Below are 27,957 nucleotides of genomic sequence, written 5' to 3' on the forward strand. Positions count from 1 at the left end.
CCCCTGCTGCCTCCTGCCTAGCTGCCAGAAAATGAGGCAGGAGAGGCCAGCGCAGGACAGATGAGGCTGCAGCTGGCTCCACTCAAGGAGGACGTGGGGGACGTGTCCAGGTTTCCTTCCTGACAGGCAGTCATCCCATCTCCGTTCTCCATTGGAATTCCTATCTACTCAAAAATGGTTGTTAGAAGAAAGGCCTACAGAAGTGCTAGCCAGGCACCCATAGCCACTCCTGTAATCCTAGCTACTCAGGAATCTGAGAGCTGAGGACTGCTGTTTGAAGCCAGTCTGGGCAGAAAGGTTCATGAGACTTATCTCCAATTAACTATGAAAAAACAGAAGTGGAGATGTGGCTCAAGTGGTAGAGCACCAACCTTGAGTGAAAACGCTAAGGGACAGCATGTGAACCCTGAGTTCAAGCCCCAGGACAAGCCAAGAAAGAAAGAGAGAGGGGGTAGGGAGACAGAGGGTGGGAAGAAAGGAAAGAAAGAAGAAAAGAAGGAGGAAGGGAGGGAGGGAGGAAGGGAAAGAAAAATGAAGGTAGGAAGGTAAGAAGGTAGGAAGGTAAGAAGGAAGGAAGGAAGGAAGGAAGGAAGGAAGGAAGGAAGGAAGGAAGGAAAGGAAGAACAGTTTTCAGTAAGAGGCCTGTTGCTGTTCAGAAGAGCAGTGAGATTGTTGGAATTCTGGTCCTGGCAAACAAGGCTGGCATGTACAGTGAAACAATCTGTGCACTAAACTACTCCAGATGTACACATATATAAAAGGGTCTATGGGAGCATACAGAGTCCACATGCACAGCCCTTACCCACCCCTCCCTCAGGGTTCTCTGTGAGAATGAGACTTGTTAACCCTACTACCATCACCCTGAGCATCCTTGGTTATGTCCGCAGCTAGTGTTAAGCCAGATCTGAAACTCTGAGAATCTGTGGGAAGGAGGTAAGAGAATGTAGGAAGGCCAGAAGGCAAGAGGAGTGAGTTTATATGATGGGACATGGTCTGATTTCTAATGAGGGCCATAGAGTGGTCTAGATAGGTGGTATAGGGTTTACAGGTTTATGTTTACCAAGAGACCATCTTAAGTGGAAGTGCCCGTTACCCAAAGTATTCAGAAAGTATAGGAAATGGAATTGACACAGAAATAAAAAAATTAAAAAGAATCCAATTGAAAAGTTACATCTTTGGGGTTGAGCATAGCTCAGTGTTTGAATACTTGCTTAACATATGTGAGGCCCTAAGTTTGAACTACAATAAAAAGAAAAGTTACAACCTTTGAAGAAAACCTAGTTGACTAGTGAAAAATGAGGAATAACTTTATATGCTCGACTTAGTTGAATTCTTATGGTGTCCACAGAGGGTGTAATTCTTCTTCTCAGGACTGCCATGGTCACGTTATTGCAGACAGACACACAGATACCTGCTTATTCAATTGCTCACCATTTCCTGCAAGTCAACTCTGCCAGATCCTCACTCAGCATTGCAATACACAGGAGCACAACCCCTACATCCAGTCACACACACACACACGATTGTCCCATCTGTTCACCCCCACCCTCCTCCTTTCCTTACTTTCACCAGGAATCACATGAGAAGTCTGGCATTTTGATGCTGGAGGGAAGATGGAAGGCAGAGAGAAAAGAATGAGAAACAGGAAACCCAGAACCAGGAGCAGAACCAATGCCAAGAGTAGATATAAGTGTCCAGATGCAGAAGTTCTATGGGTAGATTATAATCTATGAGTAAGTTCATGTGTGTATGCCCATGTACTACTATCTCTCTCTCTCTCTCTCTTTCTCTCGCTCGCTCGCTCTCAATAAGTAAGCATGGGGAAATGTGGAGCCACAAATGTCACTGTGGACATACAATGTGCACTGGCACAGCACACAGCCTGTGTGTCCCCTGAAGAGCCCATGTGGATAGTTCCTCCACATCAGTATTTGCACCATTGCAGGACTTTTGAGCAATGGGCTAGTTTTCATTTTATGGACAATGTAAAGCTTGGCATTAATCCTATTATCCACGGTTGCCTTGGCTCCATATTTCCATGCATCTGGAAGGCGTGGCACTGATGTGGCACAGTGCACAGGTTTGCCCTGGGAGCCGGTGTACATGGGAGTTGGCTTGCCTGGACTCAGCTTCTGACTGGGTCCCCAGCAGATATCTAGTCCCAGACAAGCACTGGACCTCCGTGACCCCTTAGTTTTGTCATCTATTAAATAGGCTCCTGGGAGGTTAGATGACTGAATGCCTTTGAAGTGCTTAGAGCTGTACAGGGATTTTCCTAACAGCCAACTAAGAGGGATCATTCCTAGGATTATTATTTTGCCCTACTTTCCTCATTTATATTTTCCACTTTCCCCCAGTATTTATCTTCGTAAGCCATTCTAAAGCTCTTTCAGAACAAAGTATAATATGAATATATGCATAAGCAGGATACCAGGGCAGGCAGCAAGTGGCACAGGTCCCTCTCTTAGACAGATCTTTGGGTTACCATTCCTGTTTCCCCTTCTTTCCCCTCCCATCGCTGAGTTTTTATGGGAAGGTAATCCTCAGCTTCCATTCCATTCCATTCCCAAAGGACTCACAGACATCCCCCCTAAAACCTGAGTACGGCTCACATGTCTGTTCTGAGGTCCACTGTCTTCACCCCATCTCCTTGAGGACAACTTACTGGTGCCCACCAGCTAGGGAAGCGCAGGAAGAGTCGTTCCCTGGCCATAGTTCTTGTACCTTCTAACCGGGTGAGGGGCACTAGACCTGCAGGCCACCTCCCCACGGTCATGCTCTAACTCTAGCACAGGCCACCACTTCTCACCTCAAGGTCCCGGAGCACAGGGTGGTCTTCAATTCCTGGGAACAGCACCCGCATGGTGTAGTTTCTGTAATCCAGGAAGGGAATGCCGGCTCCATCCAGGTCGCTGGTCAGTTCGTGGATGTCTGTCTGCAGCTCGGCAAAAGCTAGCCCAAAGAGAAGCCCCATGAGACTGCAGAACTGGGCAAGAGCAGGTGTCGCCCCTCAGCTGGAAGGACTCAGAACCCTCCCTGGGGCCCCTGGGTAGCTGAGCACTGGAGCTTGGATATTCGAGGATGAATAGCATCAGCTGGAATTATGCCCCTTGTAAATGTCAGAGGGATGGCAAGGCTGTGCACAGATGTGTGCTATGGCTGGGGTCACAAAGGACTCATCACCTGAAGATGGAGGACAGAGGATGGGCTGGGACAGGAGAAAGTGGACAGATGGACAGGAGAGAAGGGTTTCCAGAATGAGTTTGTGGCTGGTCCTGTGTATTGTACTGGGTTTCCAAATACAATTTAAGGTTTCTTCCAATAAAAGAAAACTTCTGAGAGACCAGTTGTGGGCTGTACAGCTCATGGAGACCCTCCAACCTCTAAGTGTGGCTCGGATAATGAGACCGCTATGCTACTCTACCATGCAGAGTTGTGACTTAGTCCCTCCTGCTTTGAGAAGATGCTCACTGGGGGTGAATGTCGGCCTGCACTGCTGTCTGTGGTACAGACAAGGCCTCCAGATAGACAGTCTTAAGGCCCCCATTGGCCCCAGGAAAAATGTGACACACAGTACAAGAGGGTCTTACCGTAACTAAACCTGTTATCACACTCTGCCTGAACACACGTCCTCCTCTGGGGCCAGCCCCTGGCTACTGGAGATGCTAAGAGGTAAGGCGGCCAGCACTGCCTGGCGCTGGCTCTCTCCTTGTTACACATGCACTTACACATGCAGACATATATGTGCACACATATGCACACTCACTAGCACACTGACACACATTTGCACATACCATGATGGATGCCTAGTGGGCTGGGCTGGCACAGGAACTTTACCTAGCCACTCCAGGCACCATGCTCAGAGCCCTATTCTGTCCTCCACCCCACAGGGCCAAGTGAGAAGCACACAGCTGGGTGGTTTATGGGAGTGTGAGTAAGGTGGGGGTGCATGCATGTTTGTGTGGGAGCATGTCGGTGCATGTGCATGTGTGAGGATGAGTGCAGGCATGTGTGTACTCACAAATGTGTGTGTTTGCATCTCCACAGCTCAGAGCCGTGCAGGGCCAGGCTGGTAGCTTCTGAGTATGGCTATCGGTGACATCCTGGCTAGCTGTGACATCTCTGGCTGGCCTCAGGCCCACCCTGGCAGGCTCAGCAACATCCCTGAGCTTCAATGGCAATGTCCTCTTCCCAATCAGGACGGCTGATTGTGACAAGCCACAAGAGACAGCATGATACACCCCCCCCCCCCCCATAGACTCCTGTCTGTCCATCAAGCCCTCTTTCCCCAGGGAACCTTCTAGGAGAGTCTGGTATCCCCCTCTTCTGATTTATCCCCTCCCAGCTGGGGTATTGGGGTGCTCAGCCAGCCCGGAGGAGAAGGAGAGAGTCAGCTTTTGATTGGTCTGCTGCTTTTCTGTAAGTCACCAAGCCCTTCCAACATTCAAAGCCTAACCCCCCTCCACACATAAAAGAGATTCTAATCATTATGCCTAATTAGAGGGAAGAGTACATTGCAGAGAAAAAAAAATCAAGCAGCATAAATATAATAAAAGGCAGTAATTAACAGTCCCACAAGGCGGATGCTGAGGTGATGGTGGTGAAGGATGTGGAGAGGGATGGGATGGCTCATTTCCCCATCAGAATCGGTGTGGCTCCATGTGGTAGCCTGGGGTCCAGGGTCCAGTTAACTCTACATTTTACATTTCACCTGCAGAGGACCGGCTGGGCCCTTGGTCTGGCTGACTCATGCAAAGATGTGTTAGGGTTACGAGAGTCTGACAGCTATATTTCCTTTTTGGGTTCCATGCTGATCACACTTCATGGTGGTGTTCGTAATATTCTTTTAAAAATACATGCTGTGAAACACTCTTCCTTCGAAATCTCAGATCAGCCCTATAGCCTTCCCTTCCTGTGGAAGGAAGACAGCTGAGGATTGCTTGAATGTGACAGGTCCAGACACCCCCAGGCCTTCCCCCGGAAGCGGAGAGTGAAACACACTCAACCAGGATCAGGGCGGGTAGAGACAGCTCTCATGGGTGCAAATGATCCCAGTCTGATACCTGGAAGGAGTCTGAGCATTGCTTGATGGAATTTGGGACAGGTGTGGCTCAGCCTGCTGGTTTGGGAATGGTGCACATACACACACAATCACACAAACACACACATTTATATAGGCTCCCAAACTGACTGCTGCTGCCTGTCTACTTGCTTGTCTCTCTCTCTGTTTCTCTCTGTCTCTGTCTGTCTGTCTGTCTGTCTGTCTCTCTCTCTCTCTTTCTCTCTCTCTCTCTCTCTCTTTCTCTCTCTCTCTCTCTCTCTCTCTCACACACACACACACACACACACACACACACAAACACACACACAGTTTCAGGGCAGGGGCACCTGTCCACTCCGTACCTTCCTTGCACTCCAGGGCTACACGGGACTCAAGGTTGTCCATCTGCATCTGCAGTCTCTTCAGCGTGAGGTCACTCTCGCGGGATTTGCGCTTATAGGCAATGAGCACAGCCACGATGAAGATGATGAGGAGGCCGCCGGCCACTGCGATGCTGACGATGGCAGGCAGGCTGAGCGGGCTGTCTGGCGCGATGTACACCATGCCAGGGGAGTACTCCATGCCACCAACACGAGCCTGGGGGACACAGGGGAGGAGGGAGCTGGTGGCAGGGCAGCCTGGGGGAAGAACCCCAAGTCAGGATGAGGGCTGGTTTTGGGGGAAGAGCCCCCTCAGCTCGTTAAAAGAGGAGGGAAAATGGAGTAGATGGCAGAAGCCACTCTCTCAACTAGAGTCTGTGCCTCTTTCTCTTGGGTAGGCATAGAAAAGCATACAACCAAGCAAAGCCTGACCTAACGTCGGTGATACTTCTCTAACATACAGTCCTTCATAGTGATGGGGGCCCGAGACACAGGGCATGACACATGGATCTCCCCAGGCCACCATGCTCCTGCCTTCAAGACTCTGTCGCCTCTAACTGGAGACTTAGTATACCATTGCATATTGCTTTGCATTGCCCTGGTAGTTCACCCGCCAGTTCTGAAAGACCAACAAATTGGAGGGAGATGCTTGGAATTAGGGTGGGAAGAAGGAAGCAGGGGTGTGGGGTAGCTGGGAGGAGAGTACATTGGGTCAGAATCCTAGCCAGAAATCCTCTGTGAGCCTAATGGAGCTGGACCACTCACACCCAGTATCCCTCCTGCCCTGAGAGCCTAATGAAACTGGCCACTCACACCCAGCATCCCTCCTCCTGCCCTGAGAGCCCGATGGAACTGGACCACTCACACCCAGCATCCCTCCTCCTGCCCTGAGAGCCCGATGGAACTGGACCACTCACACCCAGCATCCCTCCTACTGCCCTGAGAGCCTAATGGAGCTGGACCACTCACACCCAGAATCCCTCCTGCCCTGAGAGCCCGATGGAACTGGACCACTCACACCCAGCATCCCTCCTCCTGCCCTGAGAGCCCGATGGAACTGGACCACTCACACCCAGCATCCCTCCTCCTGCCCTGAGAGCCCGATGGAACTGGACCACTCACACCCAGCATCCCTCCTACTGCCCTGAGAGCCTAATGGAGCTGGACCACTCACACCCAGAATCCCTCCTGCCCTGAGAGCCCGATGGAACTGGACCACTCACACCCAGCATTCCTCCTGCCCTGAGAGCCCGATGGAACTGGACCACTCACACCCAGCATCCCTCCTCCTGCCCTGAGAGCCCGATGGAGCTGGACCACTCACACCCAGCATCCCTCCTGCCCTCTGCCAGGATGCAGTCCTGCCCCTCACCATCACTTTGTGCTTGCCGATGAGGTTGGGGGACTCGCAGAGCAGCTGCACATCTGACACAGTCACGGTGCATGGCTTTTCCCCGACCAGCACGGTGTAGTTCAACTTCACGTTGCCCCCAGCCACTGGTGGGATGAGGTTCTTGCCCTGGACAGACAGGAAAGCCCTCATTTCAACCCTTGAGCCAAGACTATAGCTACTGGCTCCTGCCAGGGATTCCTACCTGGATATATCATACTGCAGGAGAGGCTACTGTCTGTATAAATCTAGAGAATCTGTGGTACCTGCCATGTCTTGGATGAGGTTTTTTTCCATAAAGCTTAGCACCTGATGCAGTATTGTTAAGAAGTTGTGGGACCTTTAAGAAATGGATGGGGGAGGGTGTCTATTGGGAGATCATTACTGGCCCCCTCTCTCTCTGCCCACTAGCTTCCTGTCTTACTAAGTGATGTCTCCTCACTCTCTGTTTCCACTGTGATGACCTTATAAGAGCCAGTGCTAGGCTATTTAGACTTTCTGACTTCAAAATTGTGAGCTCATTAAACTTCTTTTCTTTGTAAGTGCTAGCCTCAAGTGTTTTGTGACAGTAACTGAAAACAAACTAATGCAGGATTTAGATCACCATTTGTCTACCAGTGGCAAGTCAATAATCAAGCAACTCTGTCAGCATATCCTTGATGCAGCCTCGGTATCCTTCTCAAAAGAGAGGTATAATCAGTCACTACCAGTTGGTTCAAATGGTCATAGGAGTTAAAATTATCTTGCGATTTGTGGCCCCAAGAAAACTCAAGCTGTGGTTAGCAAAGGGCTGCAGGGGAACAGTATAAACCTCTAACTGCTCGGTTCCTGGGTGCTGAGGACAAAAGCTTTCCTAGATGAATCTGCCTGCCCTGGGAGTATTGAGCCCATAAAGAAGGATATGGTACACAATAGCTGAGAGGCTGCTTATGAAATCTGCAGAGGCCAGAAGTCACAGGCCTTCTGTGACCAGAACAACCCCTCACCCAACCAATGTAGTAGCTTCCTTTCTCCCCACCCTTGTTCTACCTTAAGGATGATGGGAGTGCCAGGCTTGAGCTCTAAAATTCCTGAGGGACCAAAGGCTTCAAACACAGGGTTGGGGTAGTAGGTGAAGTTGGTCTTGTTGAGAATTAGCAGAGATTGGACGTTGTCCAGGATGAAGCCAAACTCCTCAGGCCTCTCGGTGAGGTCAGACTGGTGGTCAGGACCCAAGGCAAGGGCTGGTGCCTGGCAGGTCATCTCCGTAGCATTCAGCACCTCACAGATCTGTGGGAGGAGTCCAGGAGGGCGATGATAAACAGTGTGTATACCCACCCTACCCCCCATGACAGGTCTCCTGGGGTGTCAAATGCAGAGGATTATGGATGACTGAGCCAGGATCACACACTTGGGTGCTAATAGATTATGCTATGTGGCTGTCACAGAACTCTGGTTTTTACCAGATGGGTATGGCAATAACTAGGTATTTGTAAGCTAGGAAGGAGCAGGGGTGTTAGAAGAAGGGAGAAGAAGGGTATGTATGAAACCCCAGGAAGTAATCGATCATGTAGACCTGCACCTCCTAAAGGCTGAAGATACCCAAGCATCTGCTCCTCTATCCCCCACTCCTAGGTGTCACAGGCTTGGTGACTGGCATATGGGTCAGGACAAGCCTGGGGACTTGGGGAGCCCCACCCTTTGGGAAGGTGGCATGCTGAGTGGGAACCTCCTCCCCAGGCCCTGCTCACCCACACTCACATTGATGTGTTCCTTCCCTCCATGCTTGGCACGGATCTGGGGGTTCTGGATAAGGTCCAAGTGAGTCCCCCAGACAGCGATGGGTGTGTTCCCACTGCCCAGGAAGAAAGACAGAGCTGTGAGAATCAAGTACCAGAAAAGGAAGGGAGGGCATGTGCCCATGATGGAGGTGATGATGATGATGATGACAATGACGATGAAGATGCACTGTGACAATAACGAAAAGCAGGTGGCACAACACTATATGTGGGGACAAGGAGGACAAGCTATGTGCTATCAAGAATAAACATCCCAGCAGCCAAGGGGAAGGAAGTAACAACAGATGCTGTGGCATCCATCCCTGGGCTTATTTTGAACAACGACAGCTTATGGAAGCATAGGTACTGTACAGCCCCTTGGTATCTGAGGCCTGGCCTGGGGTCTGGGGTCTCATCCCTCAGCTCTCATGGCTGTTGGGGACTTTTCCACACTTGGTCCTAGTCTACTAGAAGCCTACCTCTAGATATAGACCCTCTAAAGTTGAAGCTATCTGCCCTCCAAACCTGGGAGATTGTGCTGCACATTTTCTCATTGGAGCTGAGACCTGGGAAGGAAACAAGCCCAAGCACTCAGACACCTCCTCCAGGAGCACAGCACATGTGTGACACGATGCAGAACCCAGGCCTCTGGAACATGGGGGTAGGGAAGTAGGCTGATGCGGAGAACTTGGGAGAGTCATACCCATATCACCTTTAAAAAGGATGCCACTTCCCTGTCCCAAGAGAAGCCCTGGTTCCCAGAACTCAAGAGTAATTTGCTATCTAAAGCAAGATTTAGCAAGTTAACCAGCTACAGGCTGATTAAAAATTATAAGTGGGTAAGAATCCTTGACAGTTTCATCCACATGAATATCTACTATCTGTCTGTTTGTCTGTCTGTCTGTCTGACCATCTATCAATCTGACTAATATATTTTTATTCCCAGTACTCCAGATTGAATGCAGGGCCTCGTGCTTACAAAGAAGGCACTCTACACTTCCACACTTGTAGCCCTTTTGCTTTTAATTTGTTTAAATTAAAAGTCTTGTGTTTTTGCCTGGGCCAGATTCAGACATGGTATTCCTACCTCCACCTCCTGAGTATGATTACAGGCATGAATTGCCACACCTAGCCTTTGTCCAATTGTAGATATTCTGTTACTTCCTTCCTTTTCTCCTTGAGTATGTGTGTGTGCACGTGTGTGTCCATAAGATAATTCCTGTGATACCCAAGGAATATTACTACCTACAGCAACGTCCAAAAGAGCTTCTGGCCTCCAGCTATCCCCTGTCTTCAGTTGTCAATTCCATGCATGGTTGCAGACTCTCTGCCCCACTGTCTCTGAGCTACCTAGGCAGAGTGTGCCAATCAAAGCCATACCTTGTGCAAACACTCCCCAGCCTGACTTTCAACAACAACAAAAAACACTAGAGCTGGCTGGTAGTCCTAGAATGTGTCTCCAACCTCCTAGACATGAGCATGACTCAGAGATACTGCCAAGTGCCAGGAGGGATGACACTTCTATTTCTGTGATGATGATACACAGAAGGCCTGAATTCAGCCAGAGTGTATGCCTCCGAGTCACAGAGCTTCTAGAGTGAGGCACACACAAAGAAATAATCAACTTCCTTTATTCTTCAGGGGCCAAATACAGAGTAGCCTTTGATGGTCTGTGTCCTCCTCTGTCCCTCTTGCTCTTCATCTGCATTAAGACCCTGGCTAACATTTCCAGGTTAGACCTTACAGAGTGACTAACACTTCCAGGTTAAGCCTTACAGAGTGACTCTTGAGGCCGCCATACTCCATGCCCTTAGCCTTCTCTCTGGTGATAAAAGCAGAGGCTGCAAAGAAACATAGGTCCCATGGTTTCCCTTATTTGCAGTATCTAGTATATGTCTGAGTCAAGCAGAAAAGGTCAGATAAGTTGATGTTAGGGAAATGAACCCTAAGATCTGTATTCAAATTTTTTTTTCTTTCATGCGATTGTTTCTAACGCATTTATAAGATTATTTCTTTGTTGTTTTGTATGTCCCTCCCCCATGGTATAACCCCTGCTTTCACTGTATTTGAGGTTGGTATAATTTGTGGAGGGGAAGGAAAAAAACAAATCATTTAAATAGGGTTACAGGTGGACCCACTGCAACAATGTGATGTATAAGTTGTTATGTTGAAAAAATGAACTTTACAACTTTGGTGGGGCGGGGGGGGGCGGAGAGGGAGCGGGGAGGATTGGGTGGGGGGGCGGGGGGAGGATGGGAAGGGATGGGAAGGGGAAACAAAGGAGGAGGCTACAATGCTTGATAAGAAATGTACTCATTATCTTGCCCATGTAATTGTAACCCCTCTGTACAGTATTTTCACAATAATAATTTTAAAAAAGGCAGAGGCTGGCAAACTTTCTGAAAGGACTAGACAGTAAATATTTTAGGCTCTGCAGGCCATATGGTCCCGGTCACAACTACTCCACTCCGCTTTGTAATGGGAAAGCAGCTATAGACAATACAGATAAAGTAAGCATAGCCCTGTTCCAATAAAACTTTATTTACAAAAGCAGGTGACTGGTGTGTTTTGGGTTTTAAAGATGGCTTCTTAGACTACACACAGGCTATGTCCATGTACCTCACTTTATCCTGAAGAACTTTTTTTTTGCCTGTGTGTGCCAGTACTGGGGCTTGAACTCAAGGCCTTGTGCTCTTGCTTAGCTATTTTGCTCAAGGCTTGCACTCTACCACTTGAGCCATACATAACTCCACTTGCCCTAACATTTCTTCATGCTGTCCTCTCTGGCTTCCTTGGCCCCTGCGCAGACAGTGGGGCAGGGAAGACATTGAGCTGAGCACTGTACTCCCCTAGGGTGCTGTCTCTCACTTCATTCCCTTGTTGCCCAGTGGGGGAGCTCACAGGTGGGCCTCCTTGGGCCCAGGAAGCTGTTAAGGCCACCTGTCTGATCAGCAGCAGCCTGGGATGAGCCCCCTGTCTGTCCTTCTGTCCTTCCTGTCTGTCCCTGCTCCCCTTGCCGTCCCACAGAGCAGCTTCCCAGACATCTTCATGGGACACCCTCCACACAGCTTCCTCATCTCCACAAGATCAAGAGAGCTCGAAGTTTCCAAATCCCCAGAATTACCCAAAAGATGGGGTCCCAGCAAGAAACTGTGACTTGCCCCAGGCGAATGAATGAAAAGCTGCACTCCTGCCCCAGGGTCTTCCTAAGACGGTATCCAACACTTAGGTCCACCTTCTGGAACATTCATTTAGTATATCCATATTGAACATTGGGGAAAGTGCAAGGAACAAGGCCCAAACTGTGCCCTTGAGGAGTTTGTAGTAGAGGAAGAGACAAAGCCAAGCAGGCCAAGAGGGAGCAGGCTACAAGGACGAGCGGTCAGCAGGCCCCCTGAAGCACAGAGGATGGGGACAGACTGGATAGAGCATGGCCTAGGGAGGAGGAAAGAAGTTGACCTTGAGCTTCCTCCTTCTTCCCCATACCTCAGTCTGAGGCAGGACCAGAATGACTGCTGATATTTAGCAGAGGTGAGGTACAGAGGAATCAAACAGGCACCTTGACCGGGGCTGTGGGCATTACCACCAAGAGCTCCACCAGTCCTGAGGCTGGGGTCATGAGTGAATGCTGGCTGGTTAGAGCTTGACCTCTGGGCTGGGGCTTGCACCATCCAACCTCTAAACAGGACTGCGTTCCCAGAACTTTCCTTGGAGTTATAGCACCGAGGAAGGAAACTGAGGTCTGAGGCATGGAGGGACGGTTGGGGCAGCTCCTACCTGACGATGCTCCACTCAGGCTCAATGCGCACGATGGTGGGGTCCTCCACGTACTGGAAGGCGAGGTCCTGGCGGATTTTCGCCCTGTCCACCTGCACTGTCACCTTCAGCTCTAGTACTTCGTCTGAGGATGTGGTGTTGCAGACGATGAAGGATGAAGATCGCCTGGAGGAGGGAAGGCAGTGTACTGAGCCCCCTGGGCATTGATGGGATGGTGGTCCTGGGGCAGCTCCCTCTGCCCAGTGTGTCAGGCTCCTCAAGAGCAGAGGACAAGCACTGGCCAGAGGTAAGGCTCAAGGACCAGATTCAGAGGCTCTTTGACCAAGATGAGTCAGATTTTCAAATAGGCCTGATCTTGGGGGGGCCTTGTTTAGTTTACCTGACATTATTTTTAGCCAGGATATCCTGATTGATCACACACACACACACACACACACACACACACACACACACACACACACACAAATCTGGTCCTCATGACTTGCCCTCAGCAACAATCCCTTTAAATCAGCCTAGTAAGAATTCCCAGGCTCCCTTTCTCTTCCTAGTTTTCGTTCTCCACCCCCTTAGTCCATCCCCAGCTATCTCCCCTGCATTTGGAGTTGAGCTCTGTCTTATCCCCTATTGTGACAGACTCCAGACTACTACAACATTCTGAAAGAATTCATCCCTATCATTTTACCAAGTGTCAGAATGATTGTTTCTTTAGCACTGCTAACACAAGGCCTGGCCTGGTCTGACTTCAGATCTGTCAGAGCATTCAGCATAGCCCCTCTAGGGAAACCTCTCCCTCAGGCCAGCCACATCTTTTAGGCCCTTCCTGGATGAGCCATGTGTTTCTCCTCCCCTAGGCTCTTTCTGGGCTAGCACAATGAAAGTCGCCTGCTTGGCCTCAGCCTCAGAGCTATTCCAGTTATCTCTGGGCAGTCATTGCTGGCTCCTGGGCCACAGCTGGAGAGAGACTGACAGCCATAAACCCTGAGCTTGCTCTGTGGCTTCTGCAGAGAGGCTGGTGTGGGGTACCTGGCCGAATGATGGCCAGCAGCATGGATGCCCTCTGAGGAAAGGCATGCCCAATAGGCATTCAGCCCAGCCTCTGCCCTCTCCCAAGGACAGCACAGCACACCCATGCTCACAGGGAGGAGCCAGGACTTCCAAGAGTTAGCCCAGGAAGTGGCTGTCCTCTCATCTCCATGGAGCTCTGACTTTTCCCCAGAGGTTTACCTGTTTGAGCTGGTTACCTGTGGAAAAGGCAGGGCTGCTTTCCGAACATCACCACCACATTGCTGCCTGCATTCAGGTTGGTGCCGGTGATGGTGACCTGGGTGCCCCCGGACATGGGCCCCTTGCTGGGCTTCAGGTCTGAGAGGGTCAGCGTCTGCATAGCAAAGAGTGAGGGTTATTGTCCACTTCCCAGATGAGATGCAGAGGGGTTAAGTAACTTTCCCAAGGTCACACTGCTCAGAAGCAGCATCTGACTTGGGAGCTCTGATTCTCCTTCCTTTGGGGAATGTGGCATGCCCCTTCCCCATTGTCCCTGTGCTTCTCCAGAGAGCCGCCCAGAGTGCTGGTGGCTAGAACAATGACCACCATGTAGGAGGACCTGCAGCTGCCCCACACACAGCCTTCTGCTAGGATGGAGGTGTTAGGAGTAGCCAGGCTGGGGCTGGGGGCTGGGAGGAAAGCCCTTGACGGCCAGGGATTTGGAGTTGCGGTTTATTCTTTCATTAGCATTTTAATGGAAAAACTTTCTTCAGTCCCAAGTGAGAAGCCTGTATCTGCATTTAAATGAAGATTTCTCTTTCCCTTCCTCCGCCACCTTGCCCTGAAAGAATGAATGCTCAGCAATGACGCTCAACACACTTGGCTCCCAGGGCTTCTGGCCATCTCCCTTGGGAGCCGGCATGCCCAGGGCCTGGTCTGAATGCTGGTCTCTTTAGGGCAAATCTACAAGGGCACACTTGGAGACACTTGCAGGCCCAAGCTGGCCTGTCCTATTAGGTGTGGCCTGTTCTACTTGGTTTGAAATCCTTGCCAGGGAGAAGGATGGGGTGAAGGGGTGTAAAGAGCGCCCTTTTCTCAGCTCTCTTTGAATCATGCTGTGTGACTATGATGAGATATTGGCAAACCTCTCTGGTCACATAATCAGAAGTCTGGGCCCCAAAATGGTTTCCTCTATTACTCAGGACAACTGTTTTCTGTAATTCATAGGTAGCTCACATCTTTCCAAATACTCCCTAGGCCCAATGAACTCCCCTGAGATGGAAAGGGAACAGAGAAGCCGCCTATTGTTCTATCTGTGCACAAGGCTTCGGGGATAAGTCTAGATCAAGCCCAGGAAAACTGAAGAGACTGAGAACAAGCACTCTCTGCCAGTACCTAGCTAGGTAGAGAAGTAATCCCTGTGGGCTTTGCCTACAGGGGTAGACTGGAGGGGGCATTATTCTGGGGGTGGGAAGAGGGTGATACAGACACAGCCTTAGAATTGTGAGAAACTGATTATTCAAGTCATGCGTCATTAATATTTCACGAGGGGTTTGCATGGGAATTCAAATTCTGCATGAAGTGCCAGCTTCTCACTCGGCTCCACAAATGGAAATGGGGCCTGGTGTAATGGTGCATGCTCGCAATACAGCTATTGGGGAGGCAGGGGTGAGAGGTTGACCCGAGGCCAAAAGCATAAGATCCTATGTGAAAAAAGAAGTAAAGCAAGCAAACAAACAAAAGGGTTAGGGATGCCGCTCTTGAGGCCCTCAGTTCAAGTCCAGTATTGCCAGAGGTGGTGACAAGACCAGGGGTGCCAATCTGGCTTTGGCCTGTGGGTTTAGGGAGAACAAACCACACAGTACAGCTGGCCTCATTTTGTAGGGAAACTGAGGAAGACTCAGCACTGGCCATGGAAACAAACTCCCAGCATGCTTCAGGTTCTGAGCGGCACCTCTACAAAGGACTCTCTAACATGTCCTGTCCCCAAACAGCCCAGGACCCCAGAGAAGAAGGGCTCCTTTGTGAGCCCCAAGGAGTGTTACCCGGCTGCGGGGAGGACAGAGGTGGGGACGAATCTCTCCCTTCCTGAATCCCTTCTGACACTCACGGGATTTTCTACCCCTCATTTCCACCTGGACTGCCTCAGAGCTCCATGGGTGGTGCGGGAGCTTCATGACCCCAATGTGTAAATGGAGGCAGGGAGGCTGCGGTTCTCACACCATTCTCTCTCTTCCCCAGAGGGCCTGTGGAATTCCTCAGCGGTAATTCCTTAGAGGTGTCCTTCAAACACAGAACTGACGCTGGTCTTGGAGCCTCAGCTGCAATAGAGCAATTCCACTGTTGGTGGTGTCTGCCCCCATGGCTCCTGACAGCTCCTTGGATCTAATTTTCCTCATCTGGTGGCCCCTTCTCGGTCCTTCCTTCCATCCCATCTTCCAGTGCACATCTAACCCCATTAGTCTTATTCTAGTATAGTGCCTGCCACTTGGGGTCCACAAGGAAATCAGTCAGCCCTGGACAAGTCCACCTTTCCATCTCCTCTTCCATCAATGACATTTCTTCTTGATACGTCAGATTCCCATACATCCTGCTCCAGGGTGAAAACCATCCTGTAGGGGGATTCTAATAAGAATTAGGGAAGTCAGGAGCTGGCTGCCTACATCTGTCATCCCAACTACCCAGGAGGGTGAGATCTGAGAATTGAGGCTCAAAGCCAGCCCCAGCACAAAAAATTTGTGACACTCTCATCTCCCAGGAACCAGCAAAAAGCTGAAAATGGAGGCGTGGCTCAAGTTTAAAGCACCAGTCTTATACAGAAAAAGCTAAGTGAGTGTGCAAGTCCTGAATTTAAGATCAAGCACTGGTACAAAAAAGCAAGCAAGCAAGCAGGAAGGAAAGGAGGGAGGAAAAAAGGAATTACAGCAGAGAGTATGGGGGCCATAGAGCATCTCCACCACTGCTGTACTCCTGTCGGCCCAGAGTGCACACTGGGGTTACCGGGAAGCTTTCTGATCAAGTTAACACCCCCACCCCTGCCGAGCGTGGCTGAAGAAGTAGGGAGTGTGGTCCAGTTGTTTTGGTCAGGCCCCCAGGGGACCCTAGCATGCATCATCAGGTTGGAAGTGCCCACATACCGTGAGGGCCAGCACAGAGATGAAGGCATTGGCTTTGTCTCCAAAAGCTTATGGGGCTGCAAAGAGGAGCAGAGCCCAAGGTGACCACTGGGCACAGTGAGCAGATGCCACCGGAGCAGTAAGACGGGGTCACAGGGTGGTGTCCTCAGAATAGGTATGTATGTTTGGAGAAGAGCAAGGAGTGGGAAAAGGGCAGGACTCTGGTTCGGGAGAGTAAGTGGCTGGCTTGGTGTGTCAGGGGAAGGAGATGGAGGGGGGTGGGATTCGAGGAAGGCAGGCCATAGCCTGAGAGAGATTGAGTAGGGGGCCTCACAGAGGATCTTGGCAGCATCTCACAGGGAGAAGGAGACTGGAATGGGCTCGTGTTTGTTTGTTTGTTTGTTTTCTGAAAAGATGCTTGGGTTAGAGTGGTCTCAGAGGAAAGACTACAGGAGGTCCCAGCTGGGACAAAGAGAATCAGAGAGTGAAGCTGAGGCTGACTGGGGGTTGAAACTAGAAGCAAGGGAAGCAGAGCCACTGTGTGCCAAGTCTGTGTGCCTGGAGGACAGGCCACTAGCAGGAGTGGCTGAGAAGGGAGGGGGCACAATTGGGGGCAAACAGCTTGGATGGGTCGCACGGAGATAACAGTAGGACACACAGGGGTCTGTGGCCTTGGAGCTGGTCTCAAGAAGTGAGAGGCTCTCAGGGGACTCACAGCAGTTGAAACCCCAAGAAAAAGGGGGCTCATTGAGGTCAAAACTGCCCTGGTATTGTCCATGCTGCCATCCACAAGAATCTGGCCAGTTGACTGGCAGCGGAAGGCCAGGGCTTCCTTAGGCCATGCTGTGATTTCCTCCCTTTTCACCTCTGCTGCAGGCAATTTCAGAGCCAGATGTTAGGCCCGATACCCAGCCGGCACCATCCACGTGTCTAGTGACAGCCAGCGGCATCCAGAGTCAGACGGTTACTCAACAGCCGAGATCGGGGGAAGCCTCGGTGTGCCAGGTGGAAGAAGCATCTAACCTGCAGCTTTTCTGAGGCTTACCTCAACGTGCCTACAACATTGCCTGTGGTTGATTTTATCTCCCCAGACCATGGGTCTTCTGAGAGAGGAGCTGTATGTGTAATCCCATACCCGGGACAAATTATTAGAACATTCAATTTAATTAAACACATATTCATCAAAACATATAATAAGAGGCACTTTTTTTGAGGTGATAAATGACTGTTAGTCAAAGGGAGAAGGAAAAAGAATGAGAAGGAAGGAGAAAAGGGAGGAAGGAAGGAGGGAGGGAGAACTGGAGGAAGGAGAAAGGAAGTAGGAGAGTGGAGTTTCCTAACAATATTTTTAGAGCACTGAATGTCTAGGCAGAATCCATGCCTTTAGGCTTCCGGCTTCCAAAAGCAGCCAGCACCCTGCTGTCATGCATCTGAGAAGTTTAGTCATGGAAATGATGGGGTATGTGGTGGGGAACTTGTGAATGTCCCCACCAACCCTGTAAAGTCGGGAGCTTCCTGAAGTCTGGCATCCTTTTAGAGATGGAAGGGTGAAGCTGGAGGACTTGGGGGCTAGAGTGAGACCTTCAGAGAGGCCAAGGAGGAGGAGAGGGGATAGAAGGGTTGGGAGGCGGAGCTGAGGGTGTGGAGAGGGAAAGGTGGGTGGGTATGACAGGCAGGCTGTGAAACTGTGGCGAAAGGAGCAGATGAAGAGTGATGGTCTATGGTGGGAAGAGTGAGGGGGGCTGGGCTGGCTGAGTGTACAGGGAAAGATCAGGGCATAGCAGTGGGATTCGCAATCACGCATAATAAAAGAGATGATACTAGAAAGAAAAAAAATATACACCATCCTGTGCTGTAGATGCTATTTTACAAATGAAGAAACTGAGCCCCCAAAAGTTAAACATGTGCGTGTCTAAGTTCTCCCAACTAATAAGTGGTGCACCGTAGGCACAAATTCCACGAGTCTCTGTGGGATGCCCACATTCTCATTCACCTACCACAGCTCTCAGCCACATGGGCAGATGGCGGCCTAAGGGCTAACCCACATTATCTGGCGCCCCACAGCCAGGTACAGCTAATCTGGATTGGAGACCTGACTTTTTGGATTTCAAAGGCTATGTGCTCACTCCCTGAGACAGGACTCATGTAGGGAGTCCTGCCCTGCATTTTTTTCGAGGTCTAGTCAGACCTAGCAATGATGTTGAAGTGTGTGGTGGCCTGCACCTCTCCTGGCCAGGGTTCTAGTGGCCAGGACTTACCATGAAATAATAGAGCTGTGAGGAACGGGCCATGAACTCAGGCCGACACACAGCCACACAGATTTCCACGAAGCCGGCGTGCTGGCTGGGCTTGGCCTCCCCCATCTCACACACGATCCTGCAAGAGGTGAAAAGACATCCCATGAGCCACAGGATCCAGACATGACCTACCCCGGTCCTCTGTCATGCAGGAGATCTCAGGGATAGCAGGGAGCAGGGATTGAAGGCACATATGCTTCCCTGCCAGGGCTCCTTCTTGGCTTTCAAAAAATGAGGAAACCTGCTGGGTACTGGTGGCTCACACCTGTAATCTTACTCAGGAGGCTGAGATCTGAGGATTGTGATTCCAAGCCAGCCTGGGCAGGAAAGCCTGTGAGACTCTTATCTCCAATCAATCACCAGAAAACTGGAAGTGGCATGGTAGCTCAAAGTGGTAGAGGGCTAGCCTTGAGTGAAAGAGCTCAGGGACAGCACCCAGGCCCTGAGTTCAAGCCCCATGACTGACAAAAAAGAAAGAAAGAGAGAGAGAGAAAGAGAAATAGAGAAAAAGAGAAAGAAAGGAAAGAAAGAAAGAAAAAAGAAAAAAAGAAAGAAAAAAGGAAAGAAAGGAAGGAAAGGAAGGAAGGAAGGAAGGAAGGAAGGAAGGAAGGAAGGAAGGAAGGAAGGAAGGAAGGAAGGAAGGAAAGAAAATGAGGAAACTCAAGGGAGCCTAGAGGAAGGTCCCGAGTGTTCTGACCCAACTCTGAACTCAGTGGTTAGCAAGAGGCAGGAAAATGTTTCAGTGCAGGGTGGGAAGGTGAGCTACCCACAGGTTCTCAGCAAGTCAGACCTAGAATGTGGAAGTAATCTCAGGTTCTCAGTCCTCATCTGGGAGCAACTTACTCCTGAGGCTGAGGTTGCTTCAGCACCATGCTTTCTTCTCCTCTCCAGCTTTTAGTCCAGGTAGGAAGATACTGTGTGTGTTTGTGAGGAAATGTGTGATACAAATACACCATTTTACATGCTAAGAATCTGAGGTACAGAAAAGTCAGGCCTCTTCATCCACATCCAGGGGATCCATGTCTCTAGATCCCACCAACCATGGAGCAAAATTATCCCTCCACAAATGGTACCTGTACAGAACGTATGTGGACATTTCCCTTGTCATTATTTCCTAACAATACAGCACAAAAACCACTAATCGCATTTCCATTGACTTAGGCATTATAAGTTGTGTGGAGATGATTGAAGGCATAGGAGTGATGTACATATGCAAATTCTTGTCATTTTATAGAAGAGACATGAATATCAATGGAATTTGGTATCTGAGGGTTCTTGAAACCAATTCCTTGAGGAAAATGAGAAATCACTGTATTTACATACCTGTATATTTTATTTATTTGTTTTTGGAGGTCGTTTTGCTAAATACTGTTTTATATGATCAGATGCACATTAGCATTGAGCCTTTGTATTCTTGTCCTAAGAGTATCCTTTTTCGATCACACTGTGTGTAAATGCCTAGATTATCTCTGTGTTTTGTATGTATCTATGCAAATATAAATGTCAGCATATGTATAAAATGTGTACATATACATGCATGTACATGTGTGTATATACAATAAACACATATAGGAAACGTACTTTTTAAGATAAAAATAAAATATAACATACTCACTGTTCTATATACTTATTTTTACTTAACAATACACCATAGACTTTCCTTCCTATTATTCTACCTTGCTCTATTTTATTCTTTCTAACAGCTTTGCAATATTTTGCACTATGACTAAAATCATCATCTTCCTATTGGTGGGTATTTACTTATCCTAACTTTTCTTGTACTTCAAGTAACCCAGCCAAATGAACCAAACCACACACACACACACACACACACACACACACACACACACACACACTAAAATAGACTCTGACGTGTAGCTCAGTGGTAGATGTCACTCAATGCAGCCCCTGCTCCCAAATGTAACCCCATCATAAATTGAGGAACATCTGTGCAGTAATTCATTGAGTTGATGAATTCCCTATTTTTAGGTATACAATTTGCTTCTGGATTTTTGCTATTATGAATAAGGCTGAAATAAGCATTTTTGCTTATAAACAGTTGAGTAGTTTAGTTATTTAGGGAATGGTATAGAAGTATGGTTGGTGGCTAAACTATAGATTTTGTTAGGTATGCTGGAAAGAAATGGCCTCTCCCCTTGGCTCTCTCTCAGTGCACCCTAGAAGTCCTTGCCCAGCACCTGTAACCCAGGCAACTGGCATGCCTGGGGGCAGTGGGAGGTCCTCCAGGCTCTGAGGTCATTTCCCCATCCACTGAGGTCACCTCTGCTTCTGCTGTGGCTTTATGTGATCTCTCTCCTCCTACCCTAATTCCTCTTGCTCTACCCAACTCCATCTTGTGTAGCTGTCAGTTTGCTCTCTCTCTCTCTTTCTCTTTCTCTCTCTTCTTCCCTCCCCAAGCTCTCCTCTCTTCCCCTCTCTCCCCTCTTCTGCCTGAACTGCATGGGCATTTCCATTTGGCAACCCTTACAGATTTTTTTAGGCTGTTTAATTTTTATGGGATAAGATGTTGCTATGTATCCCAGAATGGTCTTTAATTCTTGATCCTCATGCCTTTGCCTGCCTAGTGCTAAGATTGTAGTCATGCACCATCACACTTGACCAGACTACATACGTTTGGTACATATCTCTGTTGTCCCAATTTACGTTCTCATCTTGAGTGATACTTCCCATGTCTTCCCATATCTTCCTATTCCTCCACAGTGGGCACACTGTGGGCACAGTGATGTTTAAAAAGCATTCTCCATTCTTTTAATTTATATTTCACATGGCTCTCAGTTCTTCAAACATGCAGTGACTTATACATTTGTGTTCTTTGCTTGTTTTGTGAGATCTGCATTTTATTTTTAAAACTTCTGTATCTGTTTAGAAAAAGTATCTATTAACTATGATATAGCATAAGTATTCTCAGCTTATCATTCATGTTTTTACTTTGCTTACAATGATGTTCAATGTTCAAGTCTTAAAATTTAATGTACCCCAAGCCCCTAATCTTTTCCTTTATACTATCTTCTTTTGAAATTATACTTAGAACACATTCCCCTTCCTGAAACCAAATACATTTCCACCTGTACTTTCTTCTACTCTTTTCACAGTTTCATATTTTACAGTTGCCTTTTTAATCCATCTGGGATTCATTTTCGGTGGATAATCTGAAATATTACTTTTCTCAGGAGTTAACTAACACCATTTATTGGACTATCTTGCTTTTCCTTGTTGATTTGAGTCACCTTCATTGCATACTAAGATTCTTTTCCTAATTGTTCTATTTCATTCTATGGATCTTAGTACTATCACTATTATAATTATGAGGCTTTATATAATACTTTTGATGCCTGTTCACACGAGTTTAGAGTAGATGTGTTTTAAACTTTCCATATCATGGTACAGTAGCCTACTTTGTTTTGACTCTTCTAGGAAGGTCTGAAAAAGCGGTAGGAGCCATGTAGAGTTCTTTTGGTAATGGAGGGTTGAAAGACCAAGGAGGTGAGCATCCTACCAAGATTTGAGCCTTTCTTAAGTCATCTCATCTGCTATGAGTATTTTGGGAAGACCCAGGAAGAATCAAGGTCAACAGTATTTCAGAGTCACTATATCCTGAGGAGACTCAGCCTTACCAGCAGCCTGTGCCTTACGTACACAAGACAGGTGACAAGGTTGCATACTGGGAGGAGCAGTAAGACAGACAGTACGGAATAAGATTCCACTGTGCTGGCAAGCATTTCTCAGTTGTGTTTGCTGGGCTGGAAAATAGTGTTTATTTATTTACAAGGCAATAGATGACTCCTGAATCTCGTCGTCTAGCTGGGGTTAGAGGTCAAGGTCACCTGTTGAATGCCCTTCCCCTGAATTCTGTGAGCCAATAGACTTGACAAAGATAAAAAGAACATGAAGTCCCCATAGGCTTGAGAAGAGGAGTGAGGTTTCATTTTCAGCCTCCAAAGGATCAGCTTCATGATGAGGGATGGGGTGTATGAGTAGGGTGCTAGAGACAACAGAGGAAACAGAGTTCACATTTGTCTGACCTTGCTTTGTCTCACCTCTACTGCTTGCCTTAAGTAGGTTTCATTCATTTTTCTCCTCTCTCCCAGTCATGACCTTTGCCTCTTTCTATGTGTCCCCGGTACAGCCAGTCACTGGTTGGTGGGTGGGGAGTAATGGGTTCCCTGCACGCTGTAAAAAGGCTGGGGATAGTCTCTATTTTACCTGTCACAGCTTTGAGAGTGTCTGTTACGATCAAGGAGTTGTTTGTCCAAGTTGAGCCATCCCTAATCAGAAAAATCTCAAATCTGAAACTTTTGAAATATGGACATAACACTATAACTGGAAAATTCTATAGCATGAAATTTGGGTTTCTGCAGAGAATTAATAAAAGCATTGTATGAAATTACCCTCAGCCTATGTGTAAAAGGCAGATAAGAAATATAAGTGAATCTTGTGTTTAAAATTCAGACTCAAGTTATCTGATCATATATAACATATATTCTAAAATCTGGCAGTGGGGGTGGGGTGGGGAGGAATCCCCAATTCAAACATTTCAGATCAAGGAGACTCGGCCTGTACGGCTATATCATCCCTCTCCTCCTGCTCTTCGCTGTGTCTCAGGTGGCTTCCACTTACTGTTCTGCAGGGATGTAGCCATCCACCAATGGACTGCATTCCACGCCGGCCACCTTGACATGGGAAGCGATGTCCCGGAATTCCAGGCCCAGGTTCTCCCCTCGGATGGTAACCTTAGTGCCCCCTTCCCGGGGGCCTGTCACTGGGATTATCTGCAGGGAGGAAGAGAAGTGATTGTAAAGGCCACAAGAAGCACCATTACTTGATGGTTCTTTGACTATCCATTCTTGAATAGGTCTGGGGCTATCAATAATGGGCCCTAGCCTTCAGATAATGCAAGCTGTGTGTGTATGTGGTCTTAGAAACCCAGTTCAAAGGCCCTGGTGGATCATTCCATCTCACAGGAGAATAAGGTCACTGTAGGAGGACTGAGTAATCCATAAAACATTAGGATGCAAACCTTCCAGCCTTCTCCTGGGTTGGCTTCACGCTCCATAAGAACAAGACCTCCCCTCACACACAGCTCTCTACACCTAGGATCATCCCACCCCTCTTTGGAGATCCTTCTCAAATGCTACTTCCCATAAGTGAAATTCCAAGACCCCTTCTTTTATTTCTTTGATGATAATATTGATTCTTGTCTGTCTCCTTATCCTTTCTACTTCAGCACCCCCTCTTCTCACACAAGCCTCTAAGGACAGGGACATGTGCTGCTGCTCTTATGGCCTTGTCAGAGGAAATGCCATATTCATAGCATGAGCTATCACTATGTTGGAAACCACACCTCTCTAAGCATCTTTCTGGAGTTGTACAGCTATTTGTCCTAGCCACTGCCTCATTGCTGGGCTCGTTTTCACTTAATTTAGACTTCACCTGGATGCACTGGTCAGTATGCCTCTCCTTCCTTCTTACAGGGTCACCATGGGCCTTATGATTAGGATATGAACATTAGTTCTCTGTAAGTAAGGGCCTGTCTGTGCTGAGCTGGGAGCTGCAGGCAGTGACCACAAGCCAATGACTACTTCCCACATTCTATACACCAAAGAAGGGCTTTTTTTCTACACCTGGTCCTCTGAGTCCTGGTATTTGCATCATGGCCCCGTGGGGGAGCAGAATGGCAGGAGCCTCTAGCCCTTCCCAGTGTGTCCATTGGCCCTTCTCAGCAAGGGTCACAACTTGAGCTCCATCCTGGGGTGGAAGTTGGGGAGGGCAAAAAATAATAGGCTGGGCTTCCCTTTAATGGCAGCTTTGCAGAGAGAAACTGCTCGCCTGCAGTGGTCCAGCTGCCTCCTGCCTTTTGAATCTCTCCTCTGTGGGCATGAGTATTTGTGAGAGGTGAAAGGATTCCCATGATAGTGGAAAAACTGCTTCCTTGAAGACACAGGCCCATTTCTGTATGGGACAGGCAGGCAGATGTGGAGAAGGCAGGGAGAGGGGTCTAGCTTTCCCCTAATGCCTGCCCAGATGGACGGCCAGTCCCCCAGTGTACCCCTAACACATGGTAGCAGGTGAATCCAGCATGAGATTCAAGCTCTAGCTTGTCATCCTGTGAAAGCAGTTTTATCTTTGGCCCAGTCTAGATTCCCTGGAGGGCCAATGCCAGTATGGAGAGCACTAAATAGACTTTCATACATGGAAATATGTTCTATTTGATACCTCCTCCCTGTGGTTTTCTTGGACTTCAGCCAAAAAGAAAACAAATTGGACCTAACACACCATGAGCTGCCATGTGCCGTGGGCCCAGGGATGGCTTCTTGTTAAGAACACTGGGACAGAAGTTCTATGGAGGAAGTACAGAAGTGCTAATGGCCTGAGAAGGAGGAGTGTGAGTATCAGGGCCTGGGTACAGAGCTAGGGACAGTGGGTAGAGAGGAGTCCACCTGACTTCTTGCTCCAAGCCTATAGATTAAATCTTCCAATACATTTCCTCAGTCAGAAAATTTCTGAATGGAACCTTCTCCACACAGGAAGCTGAAACAGGGGTCGAGAAAAACTTGAAACGTCCAGATAATCAGGAAGGTAGAAAGTGAAGAAGCTTAGGTGTGAGACATATTTTGAGGACCATCCTAAGGTGGAGTGACAGTCCCTGATGGTCTCATTTTGTGAGTGAGACAGTGCAAACCCATCATCATGGTGAAGGATCTTAATCTAAGACTCAGAAGGCCTGAGAGTCAGGACCATTTTCATCACACTCTGGTTTTGGTAGTGCTAGGGATTAAACTCATGACCTACATGCTAGAGAAGGTAGTCTGCCATCGAGCTACATCTATAGCCCTTCTTTACCCTCTGGGCAGAGCAAATACTTGCCTCTGAGCACTGGGACAGGGTGTTAAGAACATTTGCTTTGGTGGCGGATGGGCTGGATTGTGTCCCTCCTCAGATTCACATGTGGAAGTTTCAAGGAGACCTAGGTTCTCAGAATGTGGCCTTATTTGGAGATAGGTCTTTGTAGAGGCCATAAAGCATTAATGAGGTCATTAGAGTGACCTTTAATCCAACATGATGGTGGTATTCTCATAAAAATATAATAAAAGGGCAATTGGGACACACGGAGACATTTACAGAGGGAAGACAATGAGAGGACACAAGGGGAGAAGACAGCCATCTGCAGGCCAAGAAGCCAGGCCACACTGATTCTTTCCTTAGGAGGAACTTCGGAGTTGTGAGCATGTACATTTCTGAGGTTTACACTATCTGGTCTGAGGTACTGTATTCCTAGCAGCCCTAGGGTTGCTATGAACTGGTGAAGGATAGGAAGGTAACCATGGACACACATACAAGGCCTTGGATTGTGTCCTCCATTGCTAGGCATCAGGGAATAGAATTGTACAACTGCACCAAGTCAAGTGCCAGTTTGTTCTCACTAATTACAAAGCCAAAGAGGGCTGCAGCCCTGTCATAGTGGGTGATGAATACCTTGCCCCAGCTCCTGACAAGGTGGGCATGGCTCAGGAAGCTGAAGTGGGCTGCTAGGCCAGCTCAGGCTTACCTCTGTGATGCGTGGGTTTGTGCACTTGCTGTGGGCACCAGACAGCTCTAGCCACCGGCTCTCGTGGGCAGGACAGTGTTGACGCAGGGTGCATTGGCCTGGACTCTGGCACCAGCCACATTCAAAGTCTGGGTCAGCCTTGAGGCACAGCCCACAGCTCTCACGCATCGCCCCACATTTGTAGAGAAAAACTGGAGAAGACAAGGGCGAGAAGTGCTGGGGTGGGAAGGTGCTGAGAGCAGTCAGCGACCAGGACAAGGTCCAGCCTTGGATGCTGGGGTGATGGCATTGACGGGCCATTTGTCACTGTGACTCAGAGAAGACTGGAAAGGACTCTGGGCTTGAGAAGAACTAACTGCGGAGGCTGAGTGTCTCCATTCAGACTCAGTAGTCAAGCCAGGCATTGATGGCTCACACCTGTAATCCTAGCTATTCAGGAGGCTGAGATTTAAGGATCACAGTTCAATGCCAGCCCAGACTCAGCAGTCATTGGCAGTACTCTTTACTCATTCCCTTCCCCTCCTGGGACCCCTGCTGTGCAGAGCCCATGCCCATGAAGGAAGTGTGCACTGGATGCGAAGAAGAAGCCAGAGCCTGAGAGGGACAGACAACTGCTCATAGGTCAGGGTGAAGTCCTTCCATACCTTTATTCTGAGCTGGGTTGTCAATGTTGAAGTGTCCATTCCATACCACTGTCAGTTCCACTGGCAAGTTGTTAATCTCCATCCCTTCATAGGAATACTGCAGCCAGACCAGGACAGAGGAGGAGAGGAGAAAGTTGGCCATGAAGAATTCTAAGGATGCCCAAGTGGCCAGCCTAGGGCCCTCAAGAGCACACAGGGCAAAGGACTGGGCAAGACTCTGTATGAATGGACCACCATGCCTGTGTACATTTGGATATGTGCATGCACATGTATATATGGACAGGGGAAGTGGAGGGCATGGAAAGACAAAGCAAGGAGCGGGCCGGGCTTCCATAGCATACCTGAAGGACAGCAGAGCTGTGTGAACGCACACCTGTGTGGAGGCTGGTTTAGTGAGCAGACTGGACTAGCTTTCACTGCCAGTGGGTCTCTGTGAGGAGCACTGGAGGCTGTTCCTGCCCAGCTAGGCTTTTCCCATAAAACTTAATGGAAGGAAGAATCAGTTTCTTCCCAACAACTTAAAGAGCACTGGCCACTGGGCCCTACCATGCCCACGCTTACTGGTGGTTTTCGCATTTCTAGGAAGCATGCAGATCTTGGCTTTCACAAAGACCTGGAGAGGGCAGATCCTCTGTCAGGTAGGGGATGTGGTTGCAGAGAATATGCATGAAGGGGCTATGCTCTGGAGGGAATGGGAGGCTGGAGATGAGAGAGGACAGCCAGGAGCTTAGAGTAAGAAGTGGGCTTCCCACTGGACCCCTGAGGACAAGCCTGGGAACCTGGGCAGAACTCAAAAGGCATTCACTGCCTTGAGGTCCAGCTCCTTGCCACACTGCTGCCTTTGGGTGCCAGGGCTGATTCTGATGTTCTTCTGCCTGGCTCTCTTCAGGATCTGCTGCTCCCACCCTGGCTGTCCTGAGAATGGAAAGTGGGGGAAGACTGGGGGTGCTGGGAGGCCTCTACTCTGCCTTGTAGAGCAGTACTTCTCAGTACTCAGCTAGTGA

At 48.8% G+C, this 27,957-nt stretch overlaps 1 protein-coding gene across 6 annotated transcripts in view; it reads right to left on the reverse strand.

Moving 5' to 3' along the window:
• Plxna4 (plexin A4) overlaps nt 1–27,957 on the reverse strand; it is a 353,917-nt gene that overhangs the window by 34,938 nt on the left and 291,022 nt on the right. For 4 of the 6 annotated variants that reach the window (XM_042695991.1, XM_042695992.1, XM_042695994.1 and 1 more), the window contains 11 exons: nt 26,954–27,050; nt 26,310–26,500; nt 23,381–23,532; nt 18,704–18,821; nt 13,587–13,723; nt 12,346–12,510; nt 8,552–8,645; nt 7,841–8,080; nt 6,794–6,940; nt 5,404–5,638; nt 2,810–2,952 (listed from right to left, as the gene is read on the reverse strand). In XM_042695991.1, coding sequence (XP_042551925.1) covers nt 2,810–2,952; nt 5,404–5,638; nt 6,794–6,940; nt 7,841–8,080; nt 8,552–8,645; nt 12,346–12,510; nt 13,587–13,723; nt 18,704–18,821; nt 23,381–23,532; nt 26,310–26,500; nt 26,954–27,050 — 1,719 coding nt within the window. Of the gene's footprint in view, nt 1–2,809; nt 2,953–5,403; nt 5,639–6,793; nt 6,941–7,840; nt 8,081–8,551; nt 8,646–12,345; nt 12,511–13,497; nt 13,551–13,586; nt 13,724–18,703; nt 18,822–23,380; nt 23,533–26,309; nt 26,501–26,953; nt 27,051–27,957 lie in introns of all 6 variants that reach the window. The other 2 variants (XM_042695996.1, XM_042695997.1) reach the window with 2 other exon arrangements.

This window comes from Dipodomys spectabilis, unplaced genomic scaffold (assembly GCF_019054845.1).
Source record: "Dipodomys spectabilis isolate Male_0828 unplaced genomic scaffold, ASM1905484v1 ptg000197l, whole genome shotgun sequence".
NCBI classification, from domain to species: domain Eukaryota; kingdom Metazoa; phylum Chordata; class Mammalia; order Rodentia; family Heteromyidae; genus Dipodomys; species Dipodomys spectabilis.